At 18.4% G+C, this 15,222-nt stretch overlaps 1 protein-coding gene across 1 annotated transcript in view; it reads right to left on the bottom strand.

The window, feature by feature from the left end:
• The window catches only part of LOC145241627 (uncharacterized), a 377,797-nt gene that overhangs the window by 270,722 nt on the left and 91,853 nt on the right, over positions 1–15,222 (bottom strand). Inside the window, exon 17 of the mRNA XM_080104710.1 lies at positions 5,078–5,195. Coding sequence (XP_079960836.1) covers positions 5,078–5,195 — 118 coding nt within the window. The remainder of the gene's footprint in view (positions 1–5,077; positions 5,196–15,222) is intronic.

Below are 15,222 nucleotides of genomic sequence, written 5' to 3'. Positions count from 1 at the left end.
TCCTATGTAGAGAAAGACTAATAACTGTGCCAAGTTTCGTTGCTCTACTCTATGTGAAGTGGGTCAGGGGCATTACTTATTGCACACCCCTTGCTTGCTATATCGTTTTCCCTCATCACTTGAAATGGTTTCATCCGGGGTCTTAATAATTAAAAGTCCTGTGTTTTGCTTGCTAAGTTTATAAGATAGGTTGGAAGTACATATAATCATTTGTATGCAAATAAATACATATTGTATGATTTGGATTATTCGGATTACTATTCTAATCTTGAGTGTTATTTTCACGTTTCGGTTGGTGTAATCTCTGGCCTTATTCAAGGGTATCTTGTTGTAGCGTAGCAGATAAAGTACTTGGTAAAATTAAGTTATAAACAACACTCTTCTGGAGGTTGAAGGTTCAATCCTCAGTGCGGGTGATACTAAGAATACAATTGCAAATTACTTAAGACTTCTACGCGGTCATGGCTGACAGAACGAAAGTCTACTACCCCCTGTGGATCTGTTTGAAATTCTGTGCAGATTCCTGAGTTCAACAGAAATATTCCCTAATTTTACAAGATACACTTGAAGAAGGTTGGAGGTTATAACGGCCGAAATGTTGGGAAAATAACACTCAAAATGAGAACAGTAGTCTGAATAATTCAAATAATATAATATATAGTTATTTGCATACAAATAAATCTCACATTCTGTCTTATAAACTTTGCAAGCAAAACGCAGAAGTTTTATTTATCAAGACCCCCAGATGAAATAATTGCATACGAATTATCAATCTTCATCTAAAAAATTTAGAAACATAAAATACACATTTGTCTTTAATATAAAGTGCAGGATTATATGACAGCAAAAAAACAAAACAAAAAAAAACCCCTAAAAAACAAAAACAAAAAAACAACAACAACAAAAATAGTTAAATCTAATTCATAAAACTCACTATGTCTGTCTGTCTGTCTGTCTGTCTGTTTGTCTCCATATTTTCAAACTCTATCACTTCCGAAACTAAAAAGCGCAGAGCATCGGTAGGGGCCTCAAATGATTGGGGTTTTGGGTTTGTATTACTGTACACATAGATTCGAAAAAGTTGTCAAAAAACAAATATATAACAAATAAATGTTATCAAAGGCAAGATAAGTTACTTTTCTACCAAACTGGATATAATTTTCGTGTTTTTATTCAATTTAACATGTTTATTCAGCTCGAAAAGCATACAGTGTTTACCGATGTATTGGAAAATTCAAGATGGCGGCCGATTCTCTCTTTAACACGGTAAGTTCGGGAAAAGTTGTTATAAATAATAAACTAGACAAAATACTATTAAAAACCACCGAATATATGTCAAGTTATGTCACGGTAACATATATTGAGCGAATTTCTAACAGTATTTAGTCTAGTTTATTATTTATTACAACTTTTTCCAAACTTACCGTGTTAAAGAGAGAATCGGCCGCCATCTTGAATTTTCCAATACATTGGTAAACACTGTATGCTTTTCGAGCTGAATAAACATGTTAAATTGAATAAAAACACGAAAATTATATCCAGTTTGGTAGAAAAGTAACTTATCTTGCCTTTGATAACATTTATTTGTTATATATTTGTTTTTTGACAACTTTTTCGAATCTATGTGTACAGTTACAAACCCGGGTTTTTTTTTTATGAACCGTTCTTTTATGGGTCTTTAGCCGGTTAAAATAGTTTTTAAGGGTCAAAATTGAAAAAATTGTTATAGATTTTGTACATTCATCTTAATTTATTTTTAATCAGTTCATATGCGTGTTACATTGGTACAGTGGTAACGTCACCAGCTTTGAATGCTGCTGCAGTTTTGCTTTTGTATTTGGGTGTCTTCAGACACCCGAATACTTTTTTTTTTTTTTTTTTTTTTTACTTTTGAAATCACGATTCTATAATAATATATACGAAATCTGGACAAATTAAAATATCATATTTAAGCGGATTTTACGACTAGGCAAAGTTGAGCCCCCCCCCCGTAGTACATAATAAATCTTCTCTATTTTTCCCAATTAAAAAAATAAAAATAAATAAGATGTAAATAAAGTTTTAAGGGTAATTCTTGAATAAAAGGGTAAATATCCAGATACGCTACTACAGAACACCGACCACTCTAATTTGCTTTTTTATAGGTAATTGAGGTCGCTGACAACGAATCTGATAGTCAAACTTGGGGCAAATTTACCGTTTGCATGGTATTAACCCCCGAACCCACGAATAACTTTCCACCATTTTGCAGCTTCCGTTTACGCTACGCGCGTGCGCTGCAGCATGAACGACGGCTTGCTTCACCTAGCAAACTGCCTTCTCACATGGCGTACCAAAAACTTACGGACTGACATTTTTTTAATGACTTACAGTTAAAGAAAAGTACAACAAATTGGACTTTTTTTTTTTTTTTTTGTCTCGCGTAGTTTTTAATGTGGTTTACAAAAACATAAGCACCAAACATCTTTGTTTTTCATTCTTTTTTGCGGGAGGGGGATTCAATTATAGAACTTATGTGGCTTAATAGGTGCTTTTGCAGTTTAGTTAAACATTTTTCAACGCACCGACATACCAATTAGAACACCATTTAACATTTTCCGAAGATTTTACTGTGTACATTGGGGGCATGAGCGGGGGGGGGGATGTGATGTTGGGGCGCGCGCGCCCCAACATCACATCCCCCCCCCCGCTCATGCCCCCAATGTACACAGTAAAATCTTCGGAAAATGTTAAATGGTGTTCTAATTGGTATGTCGGTGCGTTACTTTTTGAAAATTTGAAAATTCTATGTTCCAGGTAAAAAAAAAAAAAAAAAACAGATAAATTAACCCCCCCCCCTCCTACTCCAACTTGGAGTGCTTTCCTTTTCTTGTTTTATTTCTTTTTTAGCTAATTTTAAATTTTCCACCCAAAAAGTGCTATAATGTATTTTTGAAAATTAGAAAATTCTATGTCCTGGAAAAAAAAAAATCCCCTCACCCCCAACGTAGTTTGCTTGGTGAAGCCGTCGTTTATGCTACAGCGTGCATGCGCGTAGCATAAACGGAAGCTGCAAAATGGTGGACAGTAGTTCGTGGGTTCAGGGGTTAATACTATGCAAACGGTAAATTTGCCCCAAGTTTGACTATCAGATTCGTTGTCAGCGACCTCAATTACCTATAAAAAAACAAATTAGAGTGGTCGGCGTTTTGTAGTAGCGTATCTGGATATTTACCAATAAAAGTTTCTCATAAAAGTAAAATCTATTAAGCATTGATTTTTACCATTTGAAAATCTACTGCGCAATCTTTTTTTTTTTTTTTTTTTGTTCTTTTAACGAAGACAGAAAATTAATAGCAATGAAAAGGAAATCACACATACACACAATAAATATACGTGTCAATGGGAGATAACTGCCAATATTGTTAAGCAGAGTTGTTTCCCTTGATCATGGATGCATGTAAATAAAAGCTTAAGATAATTTTACTATTAACGGAATTATTTTTTAATTTTCTAATTAAATTTCAATTAATAACACTTCAAATAATTTATCTTGGCTTCCTTCAGGAATTCAAAACAATTTTCTGGGTCAACCTTGTTAAATATCTGTCTAATTATTTTTCTGACAGTGTCTAATTCAGGTTTGCTCAAATAGCCAGTCAGTATATGCTGTTGCTATGCTAAGGTTCCTAGCATGTTATGCAGAATGGTGCTGCTTCTCCTTTCAGTAAACATGAGTGGATGACATAATTTTTTTTATCATGTAATTCAATGAAAATTAAAAGAAATGAAAAATATAAAATTGTACTTTACAGAAGGACAAATCAAATCGTTTACTCAACGTATTTTTGCAATGCATTTATTCGTTTGCGTTTTTACTTTTACATTTTCAGAAGTGGATGATGATATAATTGTCGTATATTAACTCTTTCCTCTTCTCCCCCTGCTCCTCCTCCTCCTTCTCCTCCACATCATCATCATCATCATCATCATCATCCTCATCATCATCATCATGATGCTGGCACGTATTGAATGTGTGAGCCAAGCAAAGCATATGTGGCATGATCTCTCGCCTTAATTGAGACCAGTTTGTACGACGATAGAACCACACCAACATTTAATATGATTTGGGTATAAAAGTTATTCAAAGGAAGAAAATGAAGGATATATATATATATATATATATATATATATATATATATATATATATATATATATATATATATATATATATATATATATATATATAGCGAGAGAGAGAGAGAGAGAGAGACGTGCATACATTTTAAATGAATGAAACATGAAAGAATAGAGGGTCACCAGTTAGCAAGTGCTAACTAAAATATAGAGTTTTGTTAATGAAAAATTTGTGAAAACGAAATTTTATAAGAAAATATTCTTTTCTAAAAAAATTTATAAGCATATAAAAATTTTCAATTCAAATGCTCGTTTATGTAAAGTTGTGTCTAGGTAAAAACAAGTTGAGAAAGTAGTCAAGTCAATATGTTCACAGTGGGAATAATATGCACATGTGAGTATTTGGAAGCGTGGCATTGTGTATGTGTGTGCGTTGGTTTACCTTGTTCTTGTTAGTGTGTGTATAGCTGTGAGTAGCAATTAATTTCTAGTTTTCTCTGGCTAGTGTGTGAGAATGTGTGCATGAGATGAAGAAGTTTGCATGTGAGTCGTTGAAGTGTTCTTTTTCAGTTTACCTCCCCTGGACAACGACATAGGTGAGTGAGGGATCAGACGTTCTGGATTCTTATGTGTAGCTGGCTAGTGAAGTATATTTTTATTGGTTGAAAATACTTGAATTTAACAGGTTCCTGTAAAAACTTACTTGCTTTAGAAAGTGCTGTGAAAAGCAGATACAAACAAAGCAGACAAAGAAAGAGAGTAGCAATTAGACGCATTTGCTTTTTAGTGTTCGTCACAATCATTTTCTTGATTCAATCATCACACATATTTATCTGATCATTTTGCAAAACTGATCGTATGAATTATATAAGAATTGCAACAGTCATAATGACAACAAAAAATGTTGACGAGAAATGTATGAAGTAAAAAACAAAAGACAAAAAAATTTCATTGTACTCACCATGTAATCTTTGGTTCAGGCTTGCCAATAATCGTGCATTTCAGTTCAATTTTCCCTCCTTCACATCCGGTCATATCTATGAGATGATCAAGCACCTCTGGAGCAAATTCAGGTTTTTCTAAAAATCAAATGAATTCAAAAGAATTGACTAATCTTCAATCATTTTTTTTTGTTAAGTATCTATTTTTAACACTTTTTAAATCTTATTTTCTTCACATTTTTTAAAATCTATTTTTATATGTTTTTCTGTATTTTTTATCCATTTATGTATGTTTTTTATTTTTAATCTATTTATATATGTTTTTCTGTAGTTTTTATCTTTTTATATATGTTTTTTTGCCTTTTTTTTATCTATTTTTATATGTTTTTTGTATTTTTTATCTATTTATATATGTTTTTTCGTATTTTTTATCAATTTTTAACAATTTTTAAATCTTATTTTCTGCACATCTATTTTTTAATCTATTTATATATGTTTTTCTGTATTTTTTATCTATTTATATATGTTTTTGTATTTTTAATCAATTTATATATGTTTTTTTGCATTTTTTATCTATTTATATATATTTTTTGTATTTTTTATCTATTTATATGTTTTTTGCATTTTTTATCTATTTATATATATTTTTGTATTTTTAATCCATTTATATATGTTTTTTGCATTTTTTTATTTATTTATATATGTTTTTGGCATTTTTTATTTATTTATATATGGTTTTTTGCATTTTTTATTTATTTATATACGTTTTTTTGTATTTTTTATCTATTTATATATGTTTTTTGCATTTTTTATCTATTTTTATATGTTTTTTTGTATTTTTGTATCTATTTATATATGTTTTTTGTATTTTTGTATCTATTTATATATGTTTTTTGTATTTTTTTTATCTATTTATATATGTTTTTTGTATTTTTGTATCTATTTATATATGTTTTTTGTATTTTTGTATCTATTTATATATGTTTTTTGTATTTTTGTATCTATTTATATATGTTTTTTGTATTTTTGTATCTATTTATATATGTTTTTTGTATTTTTTATCTATTTATATATGTTTTTTGTATTTTTGTATCTATTTATATATGTTTTTTGTATTTTTTATCTATTTATATATGTTTTTTGTATTTTTTATCTATTTATATATGTTTTTTGTACTTTTTATCTATTTATATATGTTTTTTGTATTTTGTATCTATTCATATATGTTTTTTGTATTTTTTATCTATTTATATATGTGTTTTTTTTTTTATCTATTTATATATATTTTTTGTATTTTTTATCTATTTATATATATATTTTGTATTTTTTATCTATTTATATATATTTTTTGTATTTTTTATCTATTTATATATATTTTTTGTATTTTTTATCTATTTATATATGTTTTTTGTATTTTTTATCTATTTATATATATTTTTTGTATTGTTTATCTATTTATATATGTTTTTTGTATTTTTTATCTATTTATATATGTTTTTTGTATTTTTTATCTATTTATATATATATTTTGTATTTTTTATCTATTTATATATATTTTTTATATTTTTTATCTATTTATATATGTTTTTTGTATTTTTTATCTATTTATATATGTTTTTTGTATTTTTATCTATTTATATATATTTTTTATCTATTTATATATGTTTTTTGTATTTTTTATCTATTTATATATGTTTTTTGTATTTTTTATCTATTTATATATATTTTTTGTATTTTTTATCTATTTATATATATTTTTTGTATTTTTTATCTATTTATATATGTTTTTTGTATTTTTTATCTATTTATATATATTTTTTGTATTTTTTATCTATTTATATATGTTTTTTGTGTTTTTTATCTATTTATATATGTTTTTTGTATTTTCTATCTATTTATATATGTTTTTTGTATTTTTTATCTATTTATATATGTTTTTTGTATTTTTTATCTATTTATATATGTTTTTGAATTTTTTATCTATTTATATGTTTTTTGTATTTTTTATCTATTTATATATGTTTTTTGTATTTTTGTATCTATACATATATGTTTTTTGTATTTTTGTATCTATTTATAGATGTTTTTTGTATTTTTTATCTATTTATATATGTTTTTTGTATTTTCTATCTATTTATATATGTTTTTTTGTATTTTTTATCTATTTATATATGTTTTTTGTATTTTTTATCTATTTATATATGTTTTTTGTATTTTTTATCTATTTATATATGTTTTTTGTATTTTTGTATCTATTTATATATGTTTTTTGTATTTTTTATCTATTTATATATGTTTTTTGTATTTTTGTATCTATTTATATATGTTTTTTGTATTTTTTATCTATTTATATATGTTTTTGTATTTTTGTATCTATTTATATATGTTTTTTGTATTTTTTTATCTATTTATATATGTTTTTTGTATTTTTTATCTATTTATATATGTTTTTTGTATTTTTGTATCTATTTATATATGTTTTTTGTATTTTTTATCTATTTATATATGTTTTTTGTATTTTTTATCTATTCATATATGTTTTTTGTATTTTTGTATCTATTTATAGATGTTTTTTGTATTTTTTATCTATTTATATATGTTTTTTGTATTTTTTATCTATTTCTATATGTTTTTTGTATTTCTTATCTATTTATATATGTTTTTTGTATTTTTTATCTATTTATATATGTTTTTGTATTTTTTATCTATTTATATATGTTTTTTGTATTTTTTATCTATTTATATATATTTTTTGTATTTTTTATCTATTTATATATATTTTTTGTATTTTTTATCTATTTATATATATTTTTTGTATTTTTTATCTATTTATATATATTTTTTGTATTTTTTTATCTATTTATATATATTTTTTGTATTTTTTTATCTATTTATATATGTTTTTTGTATTGTTTATCTATTTATATATATTTTTTGTATTTTTTATCTATTTATATATGTTTTTTGTATTTTTTATCTATTTATATATGTTTGTTGTATTTTTTATCTATTTATATATATTTTTTGTATTTTTTATCTATTTATATATATTTTTTGTATTTTTTATCTATTTATATATGTTTTTTGTATTTTTTATCTATTTATATATGTTTTTTGTATTTTTATCTATTTATATATATTTTTTATCAATTTATATATGTTTTTTGTATTTTTTATCTATTTATATATGTTTTTTGTATTTTTTATCTATTTATATATATTTTTTGTATTTTTTATCTACTTATATATATTTTTTGTATTTTTTATCTATTTATATATATTTTTTGTATTTTTTATCTATTTATATATATTTTTTGTATAAATCTATCTATTTATATATATTTTTTGTATTTTTTATCTATTTATATATATTTTTTGTATTTTTTATCTATTTATATATATTTTTTGTATTTTTTATCTATTTATATATATTTTTTGTATTTTTTATCTATTTATATATATTTTTTGTATTTTTTATCTATTTATATATATTTTTTGTATTTTTTATCTATTTATATATATTTTTTGTATTTTTTATCTATTTATATATGTTTTTTGTATTGTTTATCTATTTATATATATTTTTTGTATTTTTTATCTATTTATATATGTTTTTTGTATTTTTTATCTATTTATATATGTTTTTTGTATTTTTTATCTATTTATATATATTTTTTGTATTTTTTATCTATTTATATATATTTTTTGTATTTTTTATCTATTTATATATGTTTTTTGTATTTTTTATCTATTTATATATGTTTTTTGTATTTTTATCTATTTATATATATTTTTTATCAATTTATATATGTTTTTTGTATTTTTTATCTATTTATATATGTTTTTTGTATTTTTTATCTATTTATATATATTTTTTGTATTTTTTATCTATTTATATATATTTTTTGTATTTTTTATCTATTTATATATATTTTTTGTATTTTTTATCTATTTATATATATTTTTTGTATAAATTTATCTATTTATATATATTTTTTGTATTTTTTATCTATTTATATATATTTTTTGTATTTTTTATCTATTTATATATATTTTTTGTATTTTTTATCTATTTATATATATTTTTTGTATTTTTTATCTATTTATATATTTCTTTTGTATTTTTTATCTATTTATATATATCTTTTGTATTTTTCGTATTTTTTATCTATTTGTAACAATTTTTAAATCTTATTTTCTTCACATCTATTTTTTAATCTATTTATATATGTTTTTCTGTATTTTTTATCTATTTATATATGTTTTTGTATTTTTAATCAATTTATATATGTTTTTTTGCATTTTTTATCTATTTATATATATTTTTTGTATTTTCTATCTTTTTATATGTTTTTTGCATTTTTTATCTATTTATATATATTTTTGTATTTTTAATCCATTTATATATGTTTTTTTGCATTTTTTTATTTATTTATATATGTTTTTTGTATTTTTGTATCTATTTATATATGTTTTTTGTATTTTTTTATCTATTTATATATGTTTTTTGTATTTTTTTATCTATTTATATATGTTTTTTGTATTTTTTATCTATTTATATATGTTTTTTGTATTTTTGTATCTATTTATATATGTTTTTTGTATTTTTTATCTATTTATATATGTTTTTTGTATTTTTTATCTATTTATATATGTTTTTTGTATTTTGTATCTATTCATATATGTTTTTTGTATTTTTGTATCTATTTATAGATGTTTTTTGTATTTTTTATCTATTTATATATGTTTTTTGTATTTTTTATCTATTTATATATGTTTTTTCTATTTCTTATCTATTTATATATGTTTTTTGTATTTTTTATCTATTTATATATGTTTTTTGTATTTTTTATCTATTTATATATGTTTTTTGTATTTTTTATCTATTTATATATATTTTTTGTATTTTTTATCTATTTATATATATTTTTTGTATTTTTTATCTATTTATATATATTTTTTGTATTTTTTATCTATTTATATATATTTTTTGTATTTTTTATCTATTTATATATATTTTTTGTATTTTTTATCTATTTATATATGTTTTTTGTATTGTTTATCTATTTATATATATTTTTTGTATTTTTTATCTATTTATATATGTTTTTTGTATTTTTTATCTATTTATATATGTTTTTTGTATTTTTTATCTATTTATATATATTTTTTGTATTTTTTATCTATTTATATATATTTTTTGTATTTTTTATCTATTTATATATGTTTTTTGTATTTTTTATCTATTTATATATGTTTTTTGTATTTTTATCTATTTATATATATTTTTTATCAATTTATATATGTTTTTTGTATTTTTTATCTATTTATATATGTTTTTTGTATTTTTTATCTATTTATATATATTTTTTGTATTTTTTATCTATTTATATATATTTTTTGTATTTTTTATCTATTTATATATATTTTTTGTATTTTTTATCTATTTATATATATTTTTTGTATAAATTTATCTATTTATATATATTTTTTGTATTTTTTATCTATTTATATATATTTTTTGTATTTTTTATCTATTTATATATATTTTTTGTATTTTTTATCTATTTATATATATTTTTTGTATTTTTTATCTATTTATATATATTTTTTGTATTTTTTATCTATTTATATATATTTTTTGTATTTTTTATCTATTTATATATATTTTTTGTATTTTTTATCTATTTATATATGTTTTTTGTATTGTTTATCTATTTATATATATTTTTTGTATTTTTTATCTATTTATATATGTTTTTTGTATTTTTTATCTATTTATATATGTTTTTTGTATTTTTTATCTATTTATATATATTTTTTGTATTTTTTATCTATTTATATATATTTTTTGTATTTTTTATCTATTTATATATGTTTTTTGTATTTTTTATCTATTTATATATGTTTTTTGTATTTTTATCTATTTATATATATTTTTTATCAATTTATATATGTTTTTTGTATTTTTTATCTATTTATATATGTTTTTTGTATTTTTTATCTATTTATATATATTTTTTGTATTTTTTATCTATTTATATATATTTTTTGTATTTTTTATCTATTTATATATATTTTTTGTATTTTTTATCTATTTATATATATTTTTTGTATAAATTTATCTATTTATATATATTTTTTGTATTTTTTATTCATTTATATATATTTTTTGTATTTTTTATCTATTTATATATATTTTTTGTATTTTTTATCTATTTATATATATTTTTTGTATTTTTTATCTATTTATATATTTCTTTTGTATTTTTTATCTATTTATATATATCTTTTGTATTTTTCGTATTTTTTATCTATTTGTAACAATTTTTAAATCTTATTTTCTTCACATCTATTTTTTAATCTATTTATATATGTTTTTCTGTATTTTTTATCTATTTATATATGTTTTTGTATTTTTAATCAATTTATATATGTTTTTTTGCATTTTTTATCTATTTATATATATTTTTTGTATTTTCTATCTTTTTATATGTTTTTTGCATTTTTTATCTATTTATATATATTTTTGTATTTTTAATCCATTTATATATGTTTTTTTGCATTTTTTTATTTATTTATATATGTTTTTGGCATTTTTTATTTATTTATATATGTTTTTTTGCATGTTTTATTTATTTATATACGTTTTTTTGTATTTTTTATCTATTTATATATGTTTTTTGCATTTTTTATCTATTTTTATATGTTTTTTTGTATTTTTGTATCTATTTATATATGTTTTTTGTATTTTTGTATCTATTTATATATGTTTTTTGTATTTTTTTATCTATTTATATATGTTTTTTGTATTTTTTTATCTATTTATATATGTTTTTTGTATTTTTGTATCTATTTATATATGTTTTTTGTATTCTTTATCTATTTATATATGTTTTTGTATTTTTGTATCTATTTATATATGTTTTTTGTATTTTTGTATCTATTTATATAAGTTTTTTGTATTTTTGTATCTATTTATATATGTTTTTTGTATTTTTTATCTATTTATATATGTTTTTATATTTTTGTATCTATTTATATATGTTTTTTGTATTTTTTATCTATTTATATATATTTTTTGTATTTTTTATCTATTTATATATATTTTTTGTATTTTTTATCTATTTATATATTTCTTTTGTATTTTTTATCTATTTATATATATCTTTTGTATTTTTTATCTATTTATATATTTTTTTGTATTTTTTATCTATTTATATATGTTTTTTGTATTTTTTATCTATGTATATATGTTTTTTCGTATTTTTTATCTACTTGTAACAATTTTTAAATCTTATTTTCTTCACATCTATTTTTTAATCTATTTATATATGTTTTTCTGTATTTTTTATCTATTTGTATATGTTTTTGTATTTTTAATCAATTTATATATGTTTTTTTGCATTTTTTATCTATTTATATATATTTTTTGTATTTTCTATCTATTTATATGTTTTTTGCATTTTTTATCTATTTATATATATTTTTGTATTTTTAATCCATTTATATATGTTTTTTTTCATTTTTTTTATTTATTTATATATGTTTTTGGCATTTTTTATTTATTTATATATGTTTTTTTGCATGTTTTATTTATTTATATACGTTTTTTTGTATTTTTTATCTATTTATATATGTTTTTTGCATTTTTTATCTATTTTTATATGTTTTTTTGTATTTTTGTATCTATTTATATATGTTTTTTGTATTTTTGTATCTATTTATATATGTTTTTTGTATTTTTGTATCTATTTATATATGTTTTTTGTATTTTTTTATCTATTTATATATGTTTTTTGTATTTTTTATCTATTTATATATGTTTTTTGTATTTTTTATCTATTTATATATGTTTTTTGTATTTTTTATCTATTTATATATGTTTTTTGTATTTTTTATCTATTTATATATGTATTTTGTATTTTTTATCTATTTATATATGTTTTTTGTATTTCTTATCTATTTATATATGTTTTTTGTATTTTTTATCTATTTATATATGTTTTTTGTATTTTTGTAGCTATTTATAGATGTTTTTTGTATTTTTTATCTATTTATATATGTTTTTTGTATTTTTTATCTATTTATATATGTTTTTTGTATTTCTTATCTATTTATATATGTTTTTTGTATTTTTAATCCAATTATATATGTTTTTTTGCATTTTTTTAATTTATTTATATATGTTTTTGGCATTTTTTATTTATTTATATATGGTTTTTTGCATTTTTATTTATTTATATACCTTTTTTTGTATTTTTTATCTATTTATATATGTTTTTTGTATTTTTTTTATCTATTTATATATGTTTTTTGTATTTTTTTATCTATTTATATATGTTTTTTGTATTTTTTTATCTATTTATATATGTTTTTTGTATTTTTGTATCTATTTATATATGTTTTTTTTATTTTTTATCTATTTATATATGTTTTTGTATTTTTGTATCTATTTATATATGTTTTTTGTATTTTTGTATCTATTTATATATGTTTTTTGTATTTTTGTATCTATTTATATATGTTTTTTGTATTTTTTATCTATTTATATATGTTTTTGTATTTTTGTATCTATTTATATATGTTTTTTGTATTTTTGTATCTATTTATATATGTTTTTTGTATTTTTTATCTATTTATATATGGTTTTTGTATTTTTGTATCTATTTATATATGTTTTTTGTATTTTTTATCTATTTATATATGTTTTTTGTATTTTTTATCTATTTATATATGTTTTTTGTATTTTTAATCCAATTATATATGTTTTTTTGCATTTTTTTTATTTATTCATATATGTTTTTGGCATTTTTTATTTATTTATATATGGTTTTTTGCATTTTTATTTATTTATATATCTTTTTTTGTATTTTTTATCTATTTATATATGTTTTTTGTATTTTTTTATCTATTTATATATGTTTTTTGTATTTTTTTATCTATTTATATATGTTTTTTGTATTTTTTTATCTATTTATATATGTTTTTTGTATTTTTGTATCTATTTATATATGTTTTTTGTATTTTTTATCTATTTATATATGTTTTTGTATTTTTGTATCTATTTATATATGTTTTTTGTATTTTTGTATCTATTTATATATGTTTTTTGTATTTTTGTATCTATTTATATATGTTTTTTGTATTTTTTATCTATTTATATATGTTTTTGTATTTTTGTATCTATTTATATATGTTTTTTGTATTTTTGTATCTATTTATATATGTTTTTTGTATTTTTTATCTATTTATATATGTTTTTTGTATTTTTGTATCTATTTATATATGTTTTTTGTATTTTTTATCTATTTATATATGTTTTTTGTATTTTTTATCTATTTATATATGTTTTTTGTATTTTTTATCTATTTATATATGTTTTTTGTATTTTGTATCTATTTATATATGTTTTTTGTATTTTTGTATCTATTTATAGATGTTTTTTGTATTTTTTATCTATTTATATATGTTTTTTGTATTTTTTATCTATTTATATATGTTTTTTGTATTTCTTATCTATTTATATATGTTTTTTGTTTTTTTTATCTATTTATATATGTTTTTTGTATTTTTTATCTATTTATATATGTTTTTTGTATTTTTTATCTATTTATATATATTTTTTGTATTTTTTATCTATTTATATATATTTTTTGTATTTTTTATCTATTTATATATATTTTTTGTATTTTTTATCTATTTATATATATTTTTTGTATTTTTTATCTATTTATATATATTTTTTGTATTTTTTATCTATTTATATATGTTTTTTGTATTTTTTATCTATTTATATATATTTTTTGTATTTTTTATCTATTTATATATGTTTTTTGTATTTTTTATCTATTTATATATGTGTTTTGTATTTTTTATCTATTTATATATATTTTTTGTATTTTTTATCTATTCATATATATTTTTTGTATTTTTTATCTATTTATATATGTTTTTTGTATTTTTTATCTATTTATATATGTTTTTTGTATTTTGTATCTATTCATATATGTTTTTTGTATTTTTGTAGCTATTTATAGATGTTTTTTGTATTTTTTATCTATTTATATATGTTTTTTGTATTTTTTATCTATTTATATATGTTTTTTGTATTTCTTATCTATTTATATATGTTTTTTGTATTTTTAATCCAATTATATATGTT

Source organism: Euprymna scolopes, chromosome 20, assembly GCF_053919585.1.
Source record: "Euprymna scolopes isolate OS-2025 chromosome 20, ASM5391958v1, whole genome shotgun sequence".
NCBI lineage: Eukaryota > Metazoa > Mollusca > Cephalopoda > Sepiida > Sepiolidae > Euprymna > Euprymna scolopes.
Note: the sequence above shows the minus strand (reverse complement) of the source record. Positions and strands in the feature narration are given on the sequence as shown.